The following is a 22,741-nucleotide window of genomic DNA, read 5'->3' as shown; positions in this document are numbered from 1 at the left end:
AAGATCACAGCAGTCCCCAGAAGAGTGAGGCTTGGAAAGGCACTGGAGGGAAAAGTACCTCTGTGGCACCACCACTTCTGAGTTCTGCTGTCCATCAGCACAAAGAGCACAGTTGCACTTTCTCTCAAGGGCACCCCAGCCCACCCTCTTCTTCCTAGTCTACCTCTGCAACCTCAGGCGCCCTCCTTCTCACCAACCCACTTACAAAACAATGAAAGCCTTACCTCGGATTTGGATGCTGACTCTATTGGAAGAAGCTGCACAGCACGTGTGAATATAGCCACCACAGTGATAGTGACCATTGTGCGCCAGATCGGCATCATCAATGTGCAGATCAGAACTATTATTAGGTAACATCAGGCGTTCACCATTCTTAAAAAATACTACAGTATTCAGTTCAGTTTTTGCTTTTGTCCGACACCTTAGAAGCATGGAGTCTCCTTCGAACACATAAGGTGGACCCTGTAGGATCAGTGGAGCTGTAGGAAAAATAAGACCAGTTATTTGGTTCATCCCACTGTTTCCTCTTTCTTTTTATTATTATTCCAAGGATTCTTAAAATACTTATCATTTCCCCCCTGGATTTTAAAATGAACATATGCAATTGAGAAAAGCTGGAAAGTAGAAATGTAAGTAAAAAGTATCTACCATCTCACTGCCCGGAGATGCTTCCAATTGTTTTTCTTCCATGTTCAAATATGTGAGGGTCTCTGTGTATTTTTTTCTCCTTTATTGAATTGGAATAATATTTACATATTTGATAAATTGCCCTTTATTTACTATGTCAGAATATTTTCCCTCAGTAATATCATTACTGAGCTTGATTTTCAATGGGGGACAGTTTTCTTTTAGGGGCAGCATTGTAATTCATTTAATGAATCTTCTTCTCTTGATCATTTAGGGTCTTTCATTTTGGGGGATATTTATGATCCCTTTAATAGGTAAATGTTTAAGAGGGAAATTATTATGTTACTACACTGTTTCCTTTTTCACTAAATTAAAGGGCATTGTAACTGGGATGATATGACTTCAACTTTATAACAGGTGGTTTTAGGACAAACAGGAAATTCTTCATCGATAGCTATAAATGTGACAAATCATTATGCCACTTATTATTTCAAGTAAGTAATATGGCTTAAAACTACACACCTTAATGTATAGGAACTGTTCAAATGAATTTCAAACCAAATTTCCTTTCACCTGAGCAGCTTATAAAACATAATAATTCTTGAATTGCACTCCCATGAGTTATTTCTTTTGAAATACTGAGGAATAAACCCAGACCCCTGTACATTCTAGATAAGCACTCTACCACTGAGCAACATCCTCAGCACTTTTAAATTTTATTTTGAGACAGGATCTTGCTAAGTTTCCCAGACTGGCCTTGAATTTATGATCTTCCTGCCTCATTCTTCCAAGTAGCTGTGATTGCAGGCATGGGCCCCTGTGCCCTGCAAGTCTATACATATTGATTCAGTAAATATAAGGTAGGGCCTGAGTATGATTAAAAACCTTCCCAGACCCCAGCATGGTGGTGCATGCCTGTAATCCCAGTGGCTCTGGAGGCTGAGGCAGGAGGACTGAGAGTTCAAAGCCAGTCCTGGCAATGGTGAGGTGCTAAGCAACTCAGTGAGACACTGTCTCTAAATAAAATACAAAATAGAGCTGAGGATGTGGCTCAGTGGTCTAGTGCCCCTGAATTCAATTCTCAGTACCAAGTCCCTTCGAAAACAAAGCAAAAAAACCCCCAAAAAACCCCAAACCCAAAACCTTCCCAGGCTTTCTGACTGAGGTCAAATTTTGAAAACCACAGGGTTAGCTGGGCATGGTGGTGTATGTCTGTAATCTCAGTGAATCAAGAGACCAAGGCAGGGGGAATGCAAGTTCAAGGCCAGCCTGAGCGATTCAGCAAGACACTGTCTCAAAATTAAAAATAAAAAAAGGTATGCGGATGTGGCTCAATAGTAGAGGGCCCTGGATTCCATTCCCTCATACCCCAAACAAACAACCCCCCCCCACAAAACCATGAAACTACAACACCCCCTTTCCACATCACATCCTGCCTGGGTGCGAAGACCTTAATTCACTCTGAAGAAATGGTAGTGTTTGGGTCATCCATAACCTTTAGCTCTTATGTGGCAATGATATCCTTCTGGATACACTACTCGTAGTCTCGGCCCATTGGGCTACATGAATTTTATCTGAATAGTATCAATTTTCTTAATTTTTATGTTCAAACTTAAGAAGCTAATTCTGTTCCCTGTCTGGTTACACACAGAGCCTGTGAATGCCCTCCTTGTTTAACTATAATGTGGAACAAAAATGTCCATTCAAGAGTCGACCCAAGTGAATGGTGTCAGCAGCCTGAGAGAAAATGGTCTGAAATAATTTCTAAGGTTTTTATTTCTTTTACTTCTGTCTCACCTGTAGAGAATTCCAAGTGCACAGGGTCGCTTACAGGCAAGCCATCAGCCTGGCATTTGTAGTCTCCAGATTCACGAACCCTTAGGGTGCTTTTTGGGGTTTTTTTTAATACTTTTCCCTCAAAGTACCATTTTGTTGTCCATGGGGAGTGGGAACTAGATCGTTTGCAGGTCAGATCCATGCTGTCTCCTTGGAAGAAAACGGTCCATGGAAATTGAAGGGAAATTATGGATTTGGATGGAGTTACTGAGGAGGAGGAGAGAGAAAATGAGTCTGAGGTGGCAGTGCCCACAGTCCCAGCAGCAGAGGTTCTTGTGGGATAGACAGGAGGACCTAGCTTTGGACAGCACCCAAGAGGCTCCCTGAGAGGGTCACTGATCATTCAAAGGTGCATGTCAACCCGCCTCACTCACCTCCCCAGGGGAAGAGAGAGTAGCAAGGAACAATGTGAATTCAAGAGGATTCACTGCGATGTCTGTGGTTAGTTACCTGTGGTGGAAGTGGGTCATGGGAAAATGACCCTCACCCCTGTCATCACACACACACACACACACACACACACCCCAGGTTTAGAGACATTAATTCACTCTGAAGAAATTGTAGTGTTTGTGTCATCTGTAGCCTTTAGCTGTTATGTGACAATTACATCCTCTGGATATGCTACTTGGAGTCACTGCCCGATGGGCTGAATGAGTTTTATGTAGATAATTTCATTTGTCTTAATCTTAAATTCAAAACTCAGCTAATTCCCGTTCCCTATCTGATTACAGACAGAGCTTACACAGGCATTGTTAAAATCACAATTTTGCACTTTTCCTTAAAAGAATAGATAATTCTATCGAGGGATTTTTGCTACCGAGAAAAGCTTAAGAGATCAAGTTGCCTAACAGCTTCATTTTATAAATGATAACTCAAATGTCCAGAAAACCCCCAGCATAGCTAATTATGGAAGGACAAGAAATGGATAAATTATCTATTGGAATCCAGAGATGACCTAGGGTACAGTTGAAGCAGCTGATTTGGGATGAGGAGAGGAAATGTAGGGAGTTCTTGCTATTCATGGATTCTCGAATATCCAAGACACCCTCTGGCCCGAAGAGTGATATGAGTCACAACTAAAGTAAATGTTGATACAGGCAGTCCGTCTTCAGGCCTGGCCTGGTCCCCACACATTTCCTGGAGGACTGACTTCCAGAGCTGTGAAGGTTAGGGTATTCCTGCTGGCATCTCACAGTGGGATGTTTTCAGAGGATTTCTCCTGGCTTGCTGATTAGAGAAGATCCTATCCCCAGTCCTGCACGTTGACCATGGAGCTGAAGGAGTGCCTCATGGATAAGTGGGGTCCAGTTCTAGTAGGAATAAATTCAGGGCCCAGCCAAGGTCAGTGGCTGTGGATCTAACACTTCACTCAGGGAGGGGCAGAGGGTGACCATGAAGATATGCTAACCCTTGAGCAATGCCAAGAGACCAGGTGTCATTTTTCACATCTTTGCTGGCCTTGGCAAAGAAATGGAAAATAGGAGGGGTTTTTAGGCAAATGTTTTATGTCAGAGAGACACTCTTATCCAGACACACTGAGGAGCAAAAGAGAGAACTCACCAAGTTGTTCACTGACAGGAGCTGCAATAAATGAATAAACACATAAACACATAAGTAAGTAAGTAAGTAAATAAATAATAAAAATAAAGAGCCAGAGATGAGCACAGAGCATGGATTCTTCAGTTTTTCAAGGATAATACCTTTCCCCAATCCATTTATTATTTCTTCCATTAAAAGAAAATTATGTCTAAAATATTGTTATTTTTCAAATGTCTTCATATACAACATAGTGCTTAGACTTCTAACCATAAATTTAAAAATGGTATCTGAGACTATCACGCTAGTGACATAAGCCAATCCCCCCAAACCAAAGTCCAGATGTTCCCTCTGATATGAGGGTGCACATGAAGGGAGGAGAGTAGGGAAGAATAAAAATACTTTGGACTAGACAAGGGGGAATGAAGGGAAGGGAGAGGGTAGGAATAGGAAAGACAGGACAATGAAACAATCGGGTATCACTTTCCTATGTGCGTATATGATTTCACAACCGATGTAATTCTAAGTCATGCACAACCAGAGAATGAGAAGTTATACTCCATATATGCATAATATGTCAAAATAACATTCTACTGTCATGCATAACTAATAAGAGCAAATAAAAATGGTATCTGCTAGCAAAACGTTGAGCAGTGGGAGAAACAGAATCGTGATGCCCGGTGATATAACCCAGGGTCTAAGTACAACAACAGAATTACACGGGAGGTATTAGAGGATGGAAGGCTACCCAGCCCGGTGCGGAGAGTGTGTGTGTGTGTTGAAGAGGGTGAGTGGATCATGGAAGCGCCTGGAGGAGGAGAAAACTATGAATGAGAACGTAGGGATCAGCCAGGGGAGGGTTAGTGTTTGTGTGTGGCAACAGATGGTGGGAAGAGTAATCAAAACAGGAAGGGCACAGGAGTGAAGAGTGACACTGGTCCAGGAGTTACGGGGTAGGGAAAGGGGGGCCGGGGGGAGGGGTGGTGTCTGGAAGGCACCACAGGGAAAATAAGGTTAAAAAGGAATGCAGGGCCTGAGAAGGCAGGTCCATTTTTTATGATAGAAGCCACGGGGAGCCATGGAAAGTTTTCAAGGAGGATTGTGACAAGGTTAGAATTGGACACTTAGATGGAGCACTCTGACAGAGGGTATCCTTTGATGGGACAAGTTGTGCAGCATCTTAGAAGGCAGGGCGAGAGTGCTGATGTTTAATGTTCTCCAGATTGCTTATCCAGTGAGGGACGCTTCTCTTGATTATTCAAGTTTATAACCATTTTACAGGCCAGAAAGCTTAGCGGCTAATAGGCGACAGTATGGCGTTTTGAACCCAAAGTGCATGCCCCTGGCCATTCTCCTGTTCTATCCCTCTGTGTGGTGCCACACGAGGAAGTGCTTCTGTCTCTGGAACATTCCAGCATCTCTTGCACCTTCTAGCTGTAGCTCTTTTCCTCCATCATATCCACTCTGTCCCTCCTGCCTCCCCCTCCTCGTCCTGCTTTCCCTCTGAGTCTCATGAAGTCGTTATCAGCATTTGTTGTGTCGTTCATTATCTGCCTGCACCATCAGTTGGAAACTTTATCTCCATAATGATTTCACTGGATCCCGTTCCATAGCTATTTCTTGCACACTGGTCACTCAGAAATGGTACCTCCCACGTCCTCTCATCATTCCCCAGTACCTGGGATAGTGCTATCCATAGACAATAACTGAAATTTTGTTTTGACAAACAAATTAATAAACATTTAATTCTAACCTTTAAACCTTGGCAAAAAAAAAAACAAAAACTACCCACTTCGTAGCTATGACTGCACAGAGACTTATGCACACGCACAATGAGAATGTCATGTGCCTGAAGTTTTGCCTTGCCCACTCCTCCCTCTGTGTCTACCCCTTCCCTATTGTGTTCTTAATCTGTCAATCACTGCTGTGACTTGCTCTCTCATGCCCAGAACCACGATCTGACCTTGTCATACAAGGAACAAATGCATCTCCTTTGCAGAAAGAGGGTAGACTGTTCCCAGAATCAAACACTAAGAACAAGCAGACACAACATATCTTTCTAAGGCTTCATGAAGTGTCTGTTTAAGAGAAATGTAAGTGAAACCTTAATAGAGCGCTATGGGTTCCTTCTCTGTAAGATTGAAGGAATTTTTTTTCCATCCGTGACCACTTTCTTTGAATTCACTAGAGGAAACCCTGAGCTGTACAGTAAAACATTAAAATACAGTATCTTTATGTGGGAAAGACTGAGCAGGTGCTGGGCCCCAAGAAAGGGCCAGGGCCAGGTGGAGAGAGGAGCTTCCCAGACCCCAACCCAGGCTCATGTTGAGTCATCTACTCACCCAGAACCAGTAGAGTCACCCACAGCAGCATGAAGACCGGAACCACCAAGACCTGAGACCCAAAGACAAGTTTTCTCATAAATAGCAGGTTTGGTCTTGATCTTACAGTCAGTACACTGTTCACATCAACCTCAAGTAGCACATCTGAGAAAATGCTTTTTTGAAAAGAGCAAAATGCATTAGTAAATTAGAAACAAGGAAGTGGGAGTACCCATGGTTAACTACCAATCAGGATTTCCTGTCCTCTGATCAAATTGAGAAAATAAAGATTAGGGTTCTTAAAAAAACCGCATGCCATTGACCCCATATTTCTCTTGTTGGGAAATTACCTTAAGGAAAGTATGTGAAGATAGCTCTATAAAAAATATTTATTGTAACATCATTCATTATTATCTGCACACTGGAAGCATGGGGCTGTTTAAGAATATTCCAATCCATCTATACAATGACAAACTATTAAGAATGAGGCAAACCTAGCCGGTGTGGTGGCTCACCTCTATAATCCCAGCAGCTTGGGAGGCTGAGGCAGGAGGATCTCAAGTTCAAAGCCAGCCTCAGCAAAAGTGAGAAGCTAAGCAATAAATAAATATTCAGTGAGATCCTGTCTCTAAGTAAAATACAAAATAGAGCCGTCCCTGCATCATGGCTTTCGTAACCAGGCAGTTCCTGCGCTCCTTGTCTTCCTTGTCCTTCGGCCTCGAGGAAGAAAATTATCGTCAAGCACCTGACGGTCATCCGCGGCGGGCTGATGGGTGCCGCATAGCCCAGGTTGCTGCAGCAAGTGGCCACACAGTAGTGTTGGTGGACCAAACTGAGGACATCCTGGCAAAATCCAAAAACAGTATTGAGGAAAACCTTAGGAAAATGTCAAAGAAGAAGTTTGCAGAAAATCCTAAGGCTGGTGATGAGTTTGTGGAGAAGACCCTGAGCAGCATATCAACCTGCACAGATGCAGCATCTGTCGTCCACAGCACAGACCTGGTGGTGGAGGCCATCGTGGAGAATCTGAAGGTGAAGAACAAGCTCTTCCAAAGGCTGGACAAGTTTGCTGCTGAACATACAATTTTTGCCAGCAACACTTCCTCTTTGCAGATCACAAGCATAGCCAATGCCACCACCAGACAAGACCGATTTGCCGGCCTTCATTTCTTCAACCCAGTGCCCCTGATGAAACTCGTAGAGGTCATTAAAACACCAATGACAAGCCAGAAGACATTTGAATCTCTGGTGGACTTTAGCAAAGCCTTGGGAAAACATCCAGTTTCTTGCAAGGACACTCCTGGGTTTATTGTGCACCATCTCCTGGTGCCATACCTTGTAAAAGCGATCAGGATGCATGAAGGAGGAGATGCATCCAAAGAAGACATTGACACTGCAATTTGAAGTTGGGAGCTGGATACCCTATGGGTCCATTTGAGCTTCTTGATTATGTTGGACTGGATACTACAAAGTTCATTCTGGATGGGTGGCATGAAATGGATGCCAAGAACCCACTGTTTCAGCCCAGCACATCACCAAATAAGCTGGTAGCAGAGAAGAAGCTGAGCAAGAAGACTGGAGAAGGATATTACAAATACAAACGATGCACAGCTTCTCTGGCTTCAGGAAGAAGTTTCGTGAGTGTGCTCTAACCAGTCCCGAGAGCCATGGGGATGCGCTTTGGTCAGGCAATCCCTCTCTGTGCAGTCTGTCCAATGTGCATTTCGATTATAATCTATCTGAGGTAATTATTTCATTAGTCGCAGTAATGATAGATTCTTCCATTGATAATTAACTTCTTTTTTTAGTCTGTTCATTTTTATGTATTTTCTAAAAAAAAAAACTTTACACCTTCAGTGCCTTGGAGCAAATGTTTCTTTCGAACCTTGTCTTTTATGTAATGCATTGATTGAGTCACTCAGAAAGGAGAGGCCCTTCCTCCCAGAGTGAGCTGCTGGCTTCATGTTGCTGTGCACTCCTATGAGGAGCCAGCAATGCACAATGGGCATCTGTGAGGGACAGCAGTCCGTGATGCCTGCATCTTGCCTTTCTGAGAATATTTTGCTGCCTGCACCTTTGAGCCTTATCCTGCATCTGGGTGTGACCTAAGATGTTATGTCTTTATTCAGCTCATCATCAAGACACTGTTGCTGGATTGGTGGGAATATCTGTGTATGTTTGGTTTCCAGGAAGACGTCTTTTCATGGTCATTCATATCTGCAAATCCTAATCATCAAATCCTAATCATTACTCTCTCTCTCTCTTTTTTTTTTTAATAAGAAATCAGTGCTGCAAACTCCTGTAAATTGTCTTCTAAGAAAATGCAATCTATTAATCTGTGAAAATTTGGAAATAAACATGTAATTTAAAATTTAAAAAAAAAATACAAAATAGGGCAGGGATGTGGCTCGGTGGTTAAGTGTCCTGAGTTCAGTCCCTGGTTAACACCTCTCCCCCAAATGAGGCAAACCTACACATGCTAAGATTAGACCACTCTGATTAATGGGAGAGGACAAAACATGAGGTGCTGATTGGCATTTGCAGTATTATTTCTTTGTTATAGATGGAAAAAATTGAATACATGTGTATAAATGTATTTTTATAAGTATAAATATACCTTTTCATGGAAAGCACTAATAAATGGTTATATTTGATGTATTATTGGTGGGAAAGAGCCACTTCATTGTGTGTTTCTATCCTGTTTTACATGCATCATGTGTATGAATTGCTTATATAATTTTTTAAAAGTCAGGTTTCTGTGCTGGTGCACAGGTCAACCAAGGCCCCTAAGACATTAGCTGCCATAAGGAATGTCAGTTTCTCTCTTTGAAATACTTTTTTTCCCACCTTTTCTCTCTGGACTCACACCTTGGTCCTCCTAAAGGGACATTTAACTTTGTATCTACTAATGCACATTGCCTTTGGCATATGATATCACATTTAGAACTACTGTGCCCTGAGGAAAACATACAGGGTAAACAGAGACGAATCCATCTCAGTTCAGTAGGGGACCCTCAAGGGGAACAGAGTCTCTGCCTGCATTTGGAGCTAAAACAAATAGAACAGTTGTGAATATTCTTCTATAGATCTCAGTACATATGCATGGATTTCTATGGGATAAATACCTGGGAGTGGAATTACCAGCTCATCAGGCATGCCTAGACAGTATCCAGGTTAGAAAATGTGGCCATGCTATTTTCCAAAGTGATTGTGCCAATTCACACTCCACCAAGCAACATGAGAGTTCTCAATGATCTAGTCCTTGCTAATGCAGGTATTGCCATCTTGTGGAATTTTAGCAATTTTGTTGGATTCATCTTAATGAGATTTTAATTTTCATGTCCCTGGTGAATTATGAGAGTCATCTAATTTTCTAATTTGTGATTTAGATATCTGTTCTCTATGTGAAATGTTTGCTCAAATATCTACCTATTTTTGGTCTTTATGTTTTATAGTTCTTTTAAACTCTAGATATGGATCCTTTGTTGGATATTGCAAATGTCTTTCTTCAGTCTGGGCTTTTATTCTTGCTCATTGATAGATCCTTCTGATTAATGATCATTCTAAACTTTGATGGAGTCTAATTCATCAATCTTTTCCTTTATGGTTAGATATTTTTATAATCCCTTCTGATTTTGTCTACTCTAAGACCATGAAGATATTTTTGTAGATTATCATCTAGAAATATATATATATATATATATATATATATATATATATATATATATATATATATATATATGTAACTTTTTAGTATTAAATAATTTTTCCTCTGAATTACTACACTGGCTAGAATATTAAACATAATCCTGAATGAAGTGGTGATAACAGGTATCCTTCCAGTCACACAGGGAAAGTTCTCAATATTTCATCATTAAATTGTATATTTTCTTTAGGTGGTTTTGGTAGATAGTCTTCATTAGATTAAGTAAGTTTACTTCCATTTTTAGTTTGTTAAGAATTTTTCTTTTTTCCTATATGATGGACATTGAGTCACAGTAAATATCTATTTTGCATTTATTGAAATGATCGTGTTTTTCTTTTTTTATTGCCTGTATGGTCAATCACATTGATGATTACAAATGTAAAATCATCTCTGCATTCAACTGGGCCATGACGAGTTGTTCTTTTTTTATGAATTACTGGATTTGACTTTTAATTTGGTTTTGGATTTTAGTATCTGTGTTCATGAGAAAGGTGGACCTATACTTTTTCTTTCTTGACAAATTTTAGTATCAAAATTATATTGGTTTCATAAAACAAGTTCCTTCATTCTCTATTGTCCTAAAGAATTTGTGTTAAGATTATTGTTGTTGTTTTCCCTACGCATTTGAAGATTTTAGTGGTAAAGCTGATTGGGCATGAATTTTCTCTGGGGAATGTTTGTGTGTGTGAATGTGTGTTTAATGACAGATTTGACTTTGAAATCCAAACAGGTTTATTCAGATACTTTCTGTTTGTGCTAGTTTACATAGGTTATATATTTCCAGGAGTGTGTTCAATTACATTTCCAAACATAATGACATTATTTATAATGTCTTCATGTTATTTTTTAACAGTTCTGAGATCTGTAGTGACATTCCCTTTTTCATTCCTAATATTGATAACTGTGCTTTTTCTTTCATCTTTTTTTTTAATTATTATTCTTGATCAGTGTTTGTAGGTATTTATCAGGGGGACTAGCCTTTTCAAAGAATTGTTGGTCTTACAGACTTTTCTCTGCTGTAGGTTTATTTTTCTGTTTCAATAATTTCTGCTCTTTTCTTTTATATTTTCTCCATTCTACCATTTTGGATTTAACTTGTCTTTATAAAACATATTACAGGGATATTTAGCTATTTGATTTTTATAGTTTTTTCTTTCTTAATATATGTATTTATGCTATATATTTTTTAACCTAAATGTGGGTTTATCTACAATATGCAGGTTTTGATATGTCATATTTCTGTGATGATTTTGTTCAAAATGATTAAATATTTTAGAGGATTTCTTTTTTGACCCATGGATTATTTTGAAATGTATTGTTTCACTTCCTAACACTTAGTGATTTCTTTTTCTTTTATTATTGATCTCTAGTTCAATCTCTCTGTAGTTCAATCTGTCTTTGAAATTTGTTGAAATTTGCTTTATAGATTAGTGTCTGAAAAGTTTTACAAATATTCTACATTTTCTTTTAAAAAGAATTTGCATTATGCAAGTGTTGCTGCAGTATGTCCTTTGTCATTTTTAGTGTTCTATATTCTATACTGAATTGTTCAAATATTCTATACTCTTAATATTTCTTTATGGTTTTCCATCAATTACCAAAGGAATTATGTTAACACTTTCCATCATAATTCTGGATTTTTCTGTTTGTTTATTTTTTGTCAATTTTTTTTTGTTTTTATATTTTGAAGTTATTTTATGAGATGCATTCTCATTTAGAATTGTTACCTCTTCCTGGCAGTGTGACACACCATTATTAAAAGTCTCTGTGTTTTTGCCCAGGAGTCACCTTGGAGGAGTCTCATCTACATTTGGGCTTTATTTAGATGGTTGGATGCTCTCCTTTAAATCTGAAACTGATGCTGGATTGAATGAGTCTGGGTATCTCTAGAGGTGATAAGTCCATTGTTTTTATAGAAGAAAATGTAAACGTTTGTGGCCAGAGAATGCACTGTTTCCTAAGATGACTAGTAACAACTCCTTTCATATTGTTTCTCTCATCAAGAAGGAAGGCTGTATCCATCGCCCTTAGATCTAGCTGGGCTTATGATTCGCTTGACCAATGGGATGTGGCAGAAATGAAGCTGGGCAAATTTCAAACCTAATTCTTCAGAAGCTTGGCAGAGTGTTTGTGTTTTCTTGGAACCCCAGATTATCATGTAAGAAATCTAATTGCCACATCGGAGAGTCCCAGCCAGCCCCAGCTGGTGCAGCCAACTCAGATAAGACACTGACCATGTGACTTAAGCTATTTTGGATTCTCCTACACCCCGTTATATTCCCTGATGAACACAGCCACATTCATGACCCCCAGATAAGCCAGGTGCCTGGCTGAGCATGACCAATTATAGAACCATTGCTTTAAGTCACCTGGCTTTTGTGTGGTTTTTAGGCAGCAAGAGCTAACTGGGATGGGTTTGTTCTATCTTTCTTAAGAAGGTCCTTTTTATCATTAAGAAATAACCCAGCCAGGAGCAGTGGTACATGCCTGTAATCCCAATGGCTTGGAAGGCCAAGGTAGAAGGATCATGAGTTCAAAGCCAGCCTCAGCAATTTAGTGAGGCTGTAAGCAACTCAGCAAGACCCTGTCTCTAAATAAAATACGAAAAAGGCTGGGGATGAGGCTCAGTGGTTAAATTCCCCTGGGTTCAATCCCCAGTACCCCTACTCCCAATGAACTTATTCTCTATAATGATTTTTCTCTTAAAGTCTTTTTCTTTAGCTCAAGTTTGTTAATCATGTTCTTCAAATCTATATCCTTATGGATTCAGTTTACCTCAGCTCTCAATTTCTTGTATGCCTTTTATGGCTCCTGGTTTTTATGCATGTATGTTTTAATTTTAGTGCATTAACAATTTTTATGATGTTTTATTTCTCCTGATGATTATTCATTGGCTAGTACTATATGGCAGAGGCATTTACTGCTCGTGGAATAGCCATATTCTCAACGTTTCCCAGTTCCCTAATAATAGAGAACCACATGATTTGTGTGTCCAATAAACTGTGGGTGAAAGTGGTACATACTAATTCCAGGCTGAAATATACAAGAACAGGTAGGAAATGTTCATCAGCCCTTCCCTGGCTACTGGAACACAGCGTGTGTGTTTCAGAGAGTGGATTTATAAAAGGGTGAAGCCTCTCACTGCCTGGGTCTGTTGCTGAGGCACATTGGACATGAAACTGAGATTAAAGTCAGCTTTTATGTGTTGATTCACTCAATTTTGGGGGTCGATTATTATTACCATTACACAAACGGTCCTTTCCTCAAACATACTATCAGAACAATTCTAAACTATCCTACATTTCCCAGCCTTACTGGAAATTATTTTAGTATTCTTCATTCAAAGTGAATCTGACTTTTGGCTTGGACACATAATTATTTTCATATTAAGGAAGGATCCTTCTAGTTTTATTTTTTTTTATGTGTTCCAGGACTGCTTAAGTACCTTTGCAATTATCTTAGAATTTTAGAGCCAGAAGAATACTAGAGTTATAAAGTCAACATAGTTAATAAGTGACCACACTGAATGTGTGTTAAATTCTTCTGTCCTGAAGCTAAATAAATAATACACGGTCAACTTCATTCTTCTCTTGGTTTCGTTTGAATTTCCCTATGGTTCTTCAGAGTAAGTAGGTTGGGGATGTGGCTTTTAAAAAGTTTCATTGAAGATAAAGTTTCATTTTTCTTTTTTTGTCGTTTGTGGTTGGTTTCAGAAAAATAAAATGTGGTAGATATGCGTTTATTCTGACCTGAAAGATTCTTAGTCTAATAATAGGTACATTGATTGGATGATTACTGTAACCACATTGGATATTTTGTAAAGATTACCTTTTGAAATCTTTGCCCCCACACTAAAAAAGTTAAGCAGCGAAATAACCCAGGCACTGTTCTTTCAGGCAGATATTGCTATCCATATCTTATAAATGTAGAAAACAGAGGCTGAAGGAAATTATATATCTTAATTTCAAGTTCTTTGAAAGACAAAGACTTGTGGACTATAGTGGCAAAGCCAAGACCAGAATCCAGATCTGTCCGAGCCTTAATAAGTTCCATAAAAAGATACAACAGTCACGGGCATTTGAACAGGAACTCAGATGCAATGCAAGTCCTAAAGCCGGCTGTAGCAGGGACAGTTTCCATGGCTGAAGAGTTACCTCTCAAGAGAAATTGTTAAGGGCTATTTTGGTGACAGGAAATGGAAACTCAGTGTTCTGAAGTTTAAAAATGAACACTGAACTATTTACAAAACATTCAGATAATACTCAAAGGTGTCTGGAGGGCATATTTAAAGCAAGAGGTAGGAAATTAGCTATAGTAATCTCATAATCATTGGGTGGGGCTGGGATATCTCTTAGGGTTCTGTTCATCAATTTGGAGAAGGACCAGAACCTCTTAGGAGCTCTTTGAGTGATGAGGAGAATTTTAAATGTTGACAAAGAAGATGCTCTGGCATAGTGGCTAGGAGACAAGTGTCATATAATACAGTGAGGGAGAGAGAGTCGATACAGAAGAGAAAATCCAGGCAGCAAAACCAAATCAGAGCAAAGAAAAGGCTTTATTTCTTAAACGATGTTGCATCATTTTCTGGAGGAAAAATCTTACAGACAATGTACTATCATGACAGAGGGGCGAACGAACACAGGCTCCTTCACCAGGTTCTGCCACCAACCAGCTGGGTGACCTTGGACAAATTATTACAGTAATTTTCTTTATTTTAAAATGGGTGCCACCTACCTCCCTCTTTGGGTAGGTATGCAAATCAAAACTGGTAATGTTTTCCTTGCCTATTCAGAACCTGAATGTAGGTGACACAAAATCTGTTGCTCTTTCAAAGATCTATTTATGTTTTTCCTCTCTAACCTTTATACCAAGTTGCCTTACCTGGTGGTGATGGATTCTTTGTTAAAAGATAACTGAGTGAATGAATATATATTTAATAGCTCTATTGAGGTATAATTTTTAATGAGAAAAATCACTTGTTTGGGGATAGGAATGCAGCTCATCAGTGGAGCACTAGCCTAGCATGTGTGCATGATGCCCTGTGTTTGATGTCCAGCATTGCAAAAATAAATAAATTAATTAATTAAAATACAGCCCCTTGTTTTTATCAACACAAACCAATTTCTATTCAATTTTATTTTATTTTTCATTTTTATGTTTTTATGGTGCTGGGGATTGAACCCAAGGCCATATGCAATGCTAAGAAAATGCTATACCACGGAGTTATCCCCCGGCCTACAATAATTTAATTTTAGAACATTTTTCTCTACCCCAAAAAGAACCTAGTACCCATTTGCAATCACTTTCAATCCCCACCCACAGATCCAGGAAATTAGTTACTAATAATTTACTTTCTTTCTCTGTAGATTTGCCTATTATGAGCATAGAAACGGATTGGTACAGTATATGATTCTCTTGGGTCTGTCTTCTTTCACTTGGTGAAATGTTCCTTAGTCTGTTCACGTTGGAGCAAGCCTCGGTGCTTTGTTGATGTGTATGTCGTAGCTTGAATCTTCTTGAGCAATACAACAAGATTTATTAAAGACTAGTGGAATTGTCTTTAGGGTACTGCCCACCGCAATCGAAGGTTCATAAATAACGATAACAGAGAAAAGGAAGAAAGAAAATGTCTGATATCCACCATCAGCAGCTGCTCTCCGGGCAAGCTAACTATGCTTTTGGGTCACTTTGCATTCTGGCTACTGTTTCCCTAACGACATCCAGAGGGATATTACGTCAGATTAATCTGACCCTTGACTTTTACTCTGAATACTGGACCTGCTTTTTGTGTACTCCATCCTTGCTTAATTGCATGGGCCTCCAGGGCCCATAAGTCTCCAGCCTTCATATTCTTTGCTAGTTCTCTGATCTGTACCCATTCCCCCACCTAAGCCAACCCCTGGATATCACCCATCACTCTGTATACAATTTTCTTCCTTATTAATTTAGCTACCTGGACTGGGCATGTAGCTCAGTTGTAGAGCACTTGCCTAGCATGTGCAAGGCCCTGGGTTCGATCCCTAGCACTGAAACCAACAAACAAAAGGATAATTTGGCTACCTGGTTGTACTTAGAGAAAAAAAAATTGACACAGGCACCTATCATTAGGTTTCTCAGGCAGATTTCCCCTCCTCTTAGAATACATGCTGGATCTGCCAAGGTGGATCTCACCTAGAATCTCTAAGACCCTTCTTTTTGTAGTACTTTTGCAACTCAGCCTTTTAAAATCAGACTCTGATTCTTTGAACAAACCAGTGAGGAAGCTTGTTGTGTAGGAATAACGTGGATACTTCAATTACTCAGATATGAAACAATCTTAGCTCTGTTGCTTATCATTCAAATGACTTCGAGCAAATTTTGCAAGATTTTGAGCCCCAGTTTCCTCATTTATAAAATTGGCATTATACTTTCCTAGAGGATTAAATAATATGTGTATAAAATATACACCAAAGAGCTGCCTAAGAGGCAGTTATGAAGTTTGTTAGCCTGCCAACACTGCTTTTAGCTCTTCTCATTCACATAACTGTTTAGTCAAAAATGTTTCTAGTCTGGGTTTTTTGGGTCCAGTTAGCCTTCCAAACCCAGAACTAGCATATTTAAATATTCCAATGTAGGTTCAGTTAGTTATAGAATTTGTAGAGAGCAACTTGTTTGTTTGAGGGTAGATAATGCTGTGTAGAGCCTGTTTGATTCCAGAGCACTTCTCTGTTGGAGCAGCTTCTGACCAGCCTTTCATGACTTGATGAAAATGTCTAATTATAGCTAGTTTCATGGGATATGGCATGTCCCATAGGACCCCATGCTCAGAAGGACCCCAAGCTTGGTTTAATACTCTGCTGTTGCCATCTTGAAATTACTAATAGTTTTAACTTCGAACTTGTGTTTTGTAAATGAAATCTGCCGGGACCAGGCTGAGAATGTGCTGAGGAGGTGCCTGCAGTATGCCTGTCGGCCTCCCCTGCTGCCATTTGCAAATGGCATTAGTGACACTCTGTGGCCAACAGAATCCCAGGCGGATCCAGCTTGCGTGGGAGTTCAAGGAGCCTCAAAACTATTCTTTGTGGAATGTGGATGATTGACAGCCCAGGGAAGTCGCACTTTCCATTTGAACTAGAACTAGCTCACCACAGAGCAAGAAGGACATGGTATTCTGGAAAACAATGAAAGATCAATTTCCTGTCCCTTTTTATGTTGCCTCTCTGCATTGGTTAATTGCTTATGATGAAAATACACAGAAGGAAAACACGGCAACCTGGAGTGGCTTTGCCTTTCAGTTCTTACTCATCAGAAAACTAAAGGCGGAAAGTGCTCATAGCTGTAGCTCAGTGGCAGAGTGCTTGCCTAGCACGCGTGAGGCAGTGGGTTCGATCCTCAGCACCACCTAAAAAATTAACAAATAAAATAAAGACATTCTGTTCGACTACAACAAAGAAAATATTTTTTAAAAAGTCTGGTGGGGGGAATAGGAAATATAATTTAAAAAGAAAAATGTTTCTTAACATCTTAAAGAAATGGAATATAAACAGTTGAGTATTTTTTTTTAAATCTGCAGCATTTCTACCTTTCTGATACGAACAAAATGCATTTTGTCTGTACAAAGTATAAAATAAGAACAAATTTTGGTGATTCCACTGCTTTGGTCTCTGTGCGAGGTGCCCTCCCAAAGCTCCGGTGTTGATGCAGGAATATTCAGAGGTGACAGGACTGGATTATGAGAGCTGTAACCTAATCAGTCCCTTCTAGTTGGAGTGGACTAACTAGGTGGTTACCTGTAGGCAGTTGACTGGGGGCAGGGCTGGAGGAGGTATGTCATGGGGGCATGTCCTGGAAAGGTACATCTTCACTGTGGCTCCCCGCCCCCTGCTTCCTGGCCAGTCATGAATGGAGCAATGCCCTTCCACCATGCCCTTCCACCATAGGTCTCTAAAACCAAGAGCCAAAATAAACTTTTCTTCCTCTAAGTTGTTCTTGTCAGGTTTTGGTCAAAGCAACTAGCACATCTAACACCACTAACACAAAGCTGACTAACCCATCTACATATTAATTAAAAGCTCTTGTATTGGCAGGTAAAATTGGCATTGCAGGAACATTCGTGCTGATGACTTATAATTTTATTTTTTCTTTTCATAGGATGACATTAGATAGGAAATAAAAGGATTAGACAAGTCAAGGGAAGGTCTATGAAAGAAAAGGAAAAAGCTTCATATTTTATTACTTTTGTGAGTGTATAGTACCGGAACTAGAGCCTCGTACCCCAAGGCTGCATCCTCCACCCTTTCTATTTTTTTTTATTTTGAGATAGGGTTTCACTAAGTTGACCTCAAACTTGGGTTCAAGTAGCTGTTATTACAGGCATGTACCACCAGGCCCTGTTATATTTTAGTGCCTTCAATGGTACATTTATTTTCTTGCCTTTTAAACGAGGGAGTTTGCATTTTAATTTCACACCAGGCCCCATAAATTACATAACCAGTTTTGCATCTAATTTTGTTATCTTCTCTGTAGTCCCTGGGCAGCTTCCTGGGAGGAATTGTGGCTTCTTGAAAGGAGGACCCTGTGCAGGTGAGCCAATCTCCTTTTCTAATGAAAATCCTAATTTTTAAACCAGAAAATAATAGAAGCCCGTGGGTTTGAGGCTTTCCACCAAACCCTCCAGCTTATGTAAATGTTTGCGGTATTATTTTTCCATGCCTCTGGGAAGTCCGATGACCCAACACACGTTTGCATAAACATGAATGATATATTTATCTTGGGGTTCCTCTTTCTGTGGCTCTTGAACCGCCGTTTGGGTGGGAGCTGTTTTTATATCTTACCTCAAGTTCATACTTTAGTTTAGAGATTTTATTAAACAGGACCAGCAAGAGTTGGGATGGAGTTTCTGGGTACAGAGGAAGGTCGTGATAAAAGGGGACCATGAAACCTAGGAACTAAAAGGATCATAGAACTTATACAGGGAAACTTTCTAACTTGGCTCAAGAGTAAAAGGCAAGGAATCGTCAGAAGCATCCGAAAGTCTTTAAAAATTTCTCATGTGAAAGTTAGAGAGAGAAAAGGAATTAAATAAAAGGGGATCTCACAAAAACAGAAGTGAGATAACCGAGCAGAGAAAAGGGATCCAGAGGAAGGTTCAGGGTGGAAACGGGGAAGTACTGCGGAACAAAAGTCTACCAAGGTGTGTTACATCTGGGTACGAGTACAACGCAAGGAATCTCGCTTTTGTATGTGATTATAATGCACCCATTAAAATTACAATAATAGTTAGGGCGCAGAGTGCATTCCACTAATCCCAGTGACTCGGGAGGCTGAGGCGGGAGGATTGCAAGTTTAAAGCCAGCCTCAGCAACTTAGCGAGGCCCTAAGCAACTTAGTGAGATCCTGTCTCTAAATTTAAAAAAATAAAATAAAATATAAAGAGCTGGGGATGTGGCTCAGTGGTTAAGTACCCCTGGGTTGGTACAAAAAAAAAAAAAAAAGAAAAGAAAAGAAAAACTAATAGAAAGGGATCCGTAAAGAAAGTGAATCAAGGAAGAAAGGAGGAGAGGGAAATAGAAAGGGGGAATGAAATTGATCAAACGACAGTAGGTGCATGTACAAATACAGCATAATAAACCCCACTGTTATGTATGATATTATGTACAAAGCACCAATAAAAAAAAAAAATGAGGCCACAAAGTAACGTGCCGGGTGAAAGAAAGCTGAAGGGCATCTCAAAATTGTTGTGGGAGCCGACTGGGAAAATCTGAACCAAGCGCGAGTGCAGGGTGGGCAGTGGGTCTGGATTCTGCTTGTCTCTTTGTGTTCCCTCATTTCCCTGGTCCCTCGAGACCTAGTCCAGGGAGTCATTCTAAACCCCCTCTTTCACCTCCAATCAACCAACTGCTTTTACTGAGTTTCCCACAAAACAAGTTTTGCACCCAACCTTTCTAACAAGTCTCTGGCTCTGGTCCCCTTCAGCTAACCTGATGATAGTGATCTCTCCCTGTCACCAGCAGGTCTACCCACCCCCTTACAGTTATCTTTTACACAGCCACCAGGAGGGCCTGTCTGAAGGGCTAATCTGAATGTTGATTGACTTTAAAACTCCAGTGGCCCTGGGTAGTTAGAAGCCAAGGTCCTGAATGCAGCAGTATATTATGCAACTCTGCTACTCAACTGCACTGTCCTGAACACATTTTGCTCTTTTATGCCTTGATGCATTATCTATTTCACACATGTATTAAATACTATGTTCCAGGCACTGTTCTTAAAATTTCATGTGTTTCTGAGTTCACATCAATTAAATTTCTATAGTTCTTTCCATTTTTTCTGAGCTAGAAAGTAGGTCAGAATTTGAGTAACTTCAGCAAGGTCACATAGCCACTAACCAAGATTGTAGAGCTACTAACTGTGACCTAGCTTTGAACTCATATTTTCCTGTCTCCACACGTCAGTGATTTCTGTGTCTGCTGCCTCCCCCAGGAAAATGTCCTTGTGTATTTCCCTTGGCTTAATGTGGCAACAATTGACTAACTAGGGTGCTGATCATATCTGTACCTTCTGAGTTAGGCAGGGAGCTGTGGCTAAGTTCTGGCAGAGGGAATGTGGGAGGAAGGAATGCATACCATTTTCAGGGCTGACCTGTAAAGTCCACACACTCTTTCCTTTTACAGAGAATTTGGAACCCTGAACAGAGTGACTCTGTGAGATGCAAGGACCTGGGTTCCAAGATGACGGTATGGAGCAGAACCATCCCCTTCAGCCTGGATGCAAAGGTTGGTATTTTGTTTTAGAGAGCTCCTGAGATGTCTGAGGTCATCAGTTAGACTATTAATGTTATTTTCCCTAAATCACAGGCTAAGTACACACTAATGTTACTTCTATGTTATGTGAAAGTTTTTTTTAAAAAATGTATCTATCTCTTTCAGTACATTACTTTGGAAACTTCTTAAGAAGAGACACTTTTTCTGACCAATCTTTGTGTTTGATGCATACTAAGTGCTCAATAAATATTTGTTGAGTTACAAAATGTGAGTGCAATAATAGTAATACTATCAATTCACATGTATTGAGTACTTATATGAGAGAAGTTCACTATCAGGCACTTGCATTTATTGCTTTATATAATCCTCATAATTCACAAATGTTACCTAAGTGCTTGCTATGTGTTGGCTTCTGAGAAGATGCGCTTGGAATACGTTAGGGAACAAAACAGATCAAAGTCCCTTTCCTTTTAGAGCACCAATTGTTGGTGGAGAAATCAGATAAAGAAGAAAAAAATAGAATATCAGAAGTTGAAATGTACTTGGAGAAATATGAATATGGATGAGAGGTATTTAGTTGAGCAGGTTGCTAACTAAACAGGAGGTCACAGAAGACCTCATAGAAAAGGAACAGTAAGTGTGAAAGCCTGAATGGGGCACGTTTCCCCCAAGAACTCCAGGAGGCAGACGTGACCTTCATTTTGCAGAGAAGGAAATGAAACCCAGAAAATTAACCTGTAACTTGTCTAAGAGCGTAAAGCGAACAAGCAACACGTTACGGACTTGGAATATCTTGACTTGAAAAACTCCTGCTCATTGAGAGGTTCATGTTAAATGAAATAAGCAAGACTCTGAAAAGTGAAGCGTTATATGTTTTCTCTCATATGTAGGAGTCAGAAAAAGGGAACAAAGGGAATCTCATAAAAATCTAAGGGAGATCAGAAGGCAGAGGAAAGTCATCGCAGGAGGCAGGAGGGGATAACTACGGGAGATCCTGGGGAGTGAAATTAATCAGATTATATTATGTGGAGGAGGAGTGCATATGTTACAATGAATCTCACTGTCATGGACCAATAAAGACTGTAAAAACCAGTACTAGCATTCAGAATCTTTTCCAAGTATATTGATTTATTTAACCTCAGAGTTCTATTCTTCCATCCTTGGTATTTTATTCTTAGCAAAATATCCAGATTTTTGCTGCTATAAGTTAGCAAATTATTTTTTATTTCTATGTTGATTTAACCCCTTTTCTCTTAGGTTTTACTATGTAGTTGGCTCTCTACAGCAGGTTGGAAAAGTGCTTTCAAAGAAAATTAAGTTGTTGTTGCCATTTTATCAAGAAAGAAACCCTACATTTGAAAGGCCTCTGGGTGACATTTGGTTGCCCTGTTCAGTCTCAACAATTGAATAAAACTACTGTCTCTGAGTGGGCTCTTGAGCAAACAAGGGGTCTTTAGCTTGTCTAGGCTACTGTGCAGCCGGCTCTGTTCTCGGCTTTTATAATCTAGCATATTGAAAAGACCCAGGAGTGCAGTGGCTATTCAGGATGTTGTGCAAAGTCTGCAGCAAGCTTTGAGAGGAGACCCTATAGTTTTGAAGCAAAACCGTGCCTCTTAAAATAACTGTCTTTATTTTGTTAAAAAAAAAAAAAAGAAAGCTATTGGCTAGAATTGGGTTGTCATGATCACTGAATACTTCTCCATGATTCACCAGAGATCTGACTAGCTCATTTCAAACTGGAAGTTTCTTATCTAAAAACCAAAAAGTCACACATGCTCAAGATCATTCCTTCCTTACGTGGACACAATGGGCAGGGTTCTGACATGACCTGAAAGCAACAGTAAATTGAATAAACAATGACTGGCTCATATTGTGCTGCTCTCTAACCCCACAACCATGGCTTGGTGGTAAATTTCCCATGACCAGTTGACAGAGGGAAAAATGTCTATCCTGGTTAGATGTGCCAGGATCAGCTG

General features: G+C 39.8%; 1 protein-coding gene and 1 pseudogene across 4 annotated transcripts in view; one reads left to right on the top strand and one right to left on the bottom strand.

Moving 5' to 3' along the window:
- Nucleotides 1-6,470, bottom strand: part of Fcrl5 (Fc receptor like 5) — a 32,702-nt gene extending 26,232 nt beyond the window's left edge. For 3 of the 4 annotated variants that reach the window (XM_071618294.1, XM_071618295.1, XM_071618297.1), the window contains exons 1-4: nucleotides 6,342-6,470; nucleotides 4,024-4,044; nucleotides 2,425-2,670; nucleotides 225-479 (exon numbers count right to left, since the gene is read on the bottom strand). In XM_071618294.1, the coding sequence (XP_071474395.1) occupies nucleotides 225-479; nucleotides 2,425-2,670; nucleotides 4,024-4,044; nucleotides 6,342-6,420 (601 nt within the window). In that variant the 5' untranslated portion in view covers nucleotides 6,421-6,470. The remainder of the gene's footprint in view (nucleotides 1-224; nucleotides 480-2,424; nucleotides 2,671-4,023; nucleotides 4,045-6,341) is intronic. The other variant, XM_071618296.1, reaches the window with a different exon arrangement.
- Nucleotides 6,471-6,983: 513 nt separating this feature from the next.
- LOC114079109 (hydroxyacyl-coenzyme A dehydrogenase, mitochondrial pseudogene) lies at nucleotides 6,984-8,005 on the top strand (annotated as a pseudogene).
- The last annotated feature ends 14,736 nt before the right edge of the window (nucleotides 8,006-22,741 follow it).

The sequence above is a fragment of the Marmota flaviventris genome, chromosome 10 (genome assembly GCF_047511675.1).
Source record: "Marmota flaviventris isolate mMarFla1 chromosome 10, mMarFla1.hap1, whole genome shotgun sequence".
Lineage (NCBI taxonomy): Eukaryota > Metazoa > Chordata > Mammalia > Rodentia > Sciuridae > Marmota > Marmota flaviventris.
The sequence above is the reverse complement of the archived record's forward strand: the minus strand, read 5'-3'. Positions and strand labels throughout refer to the sequence as shown.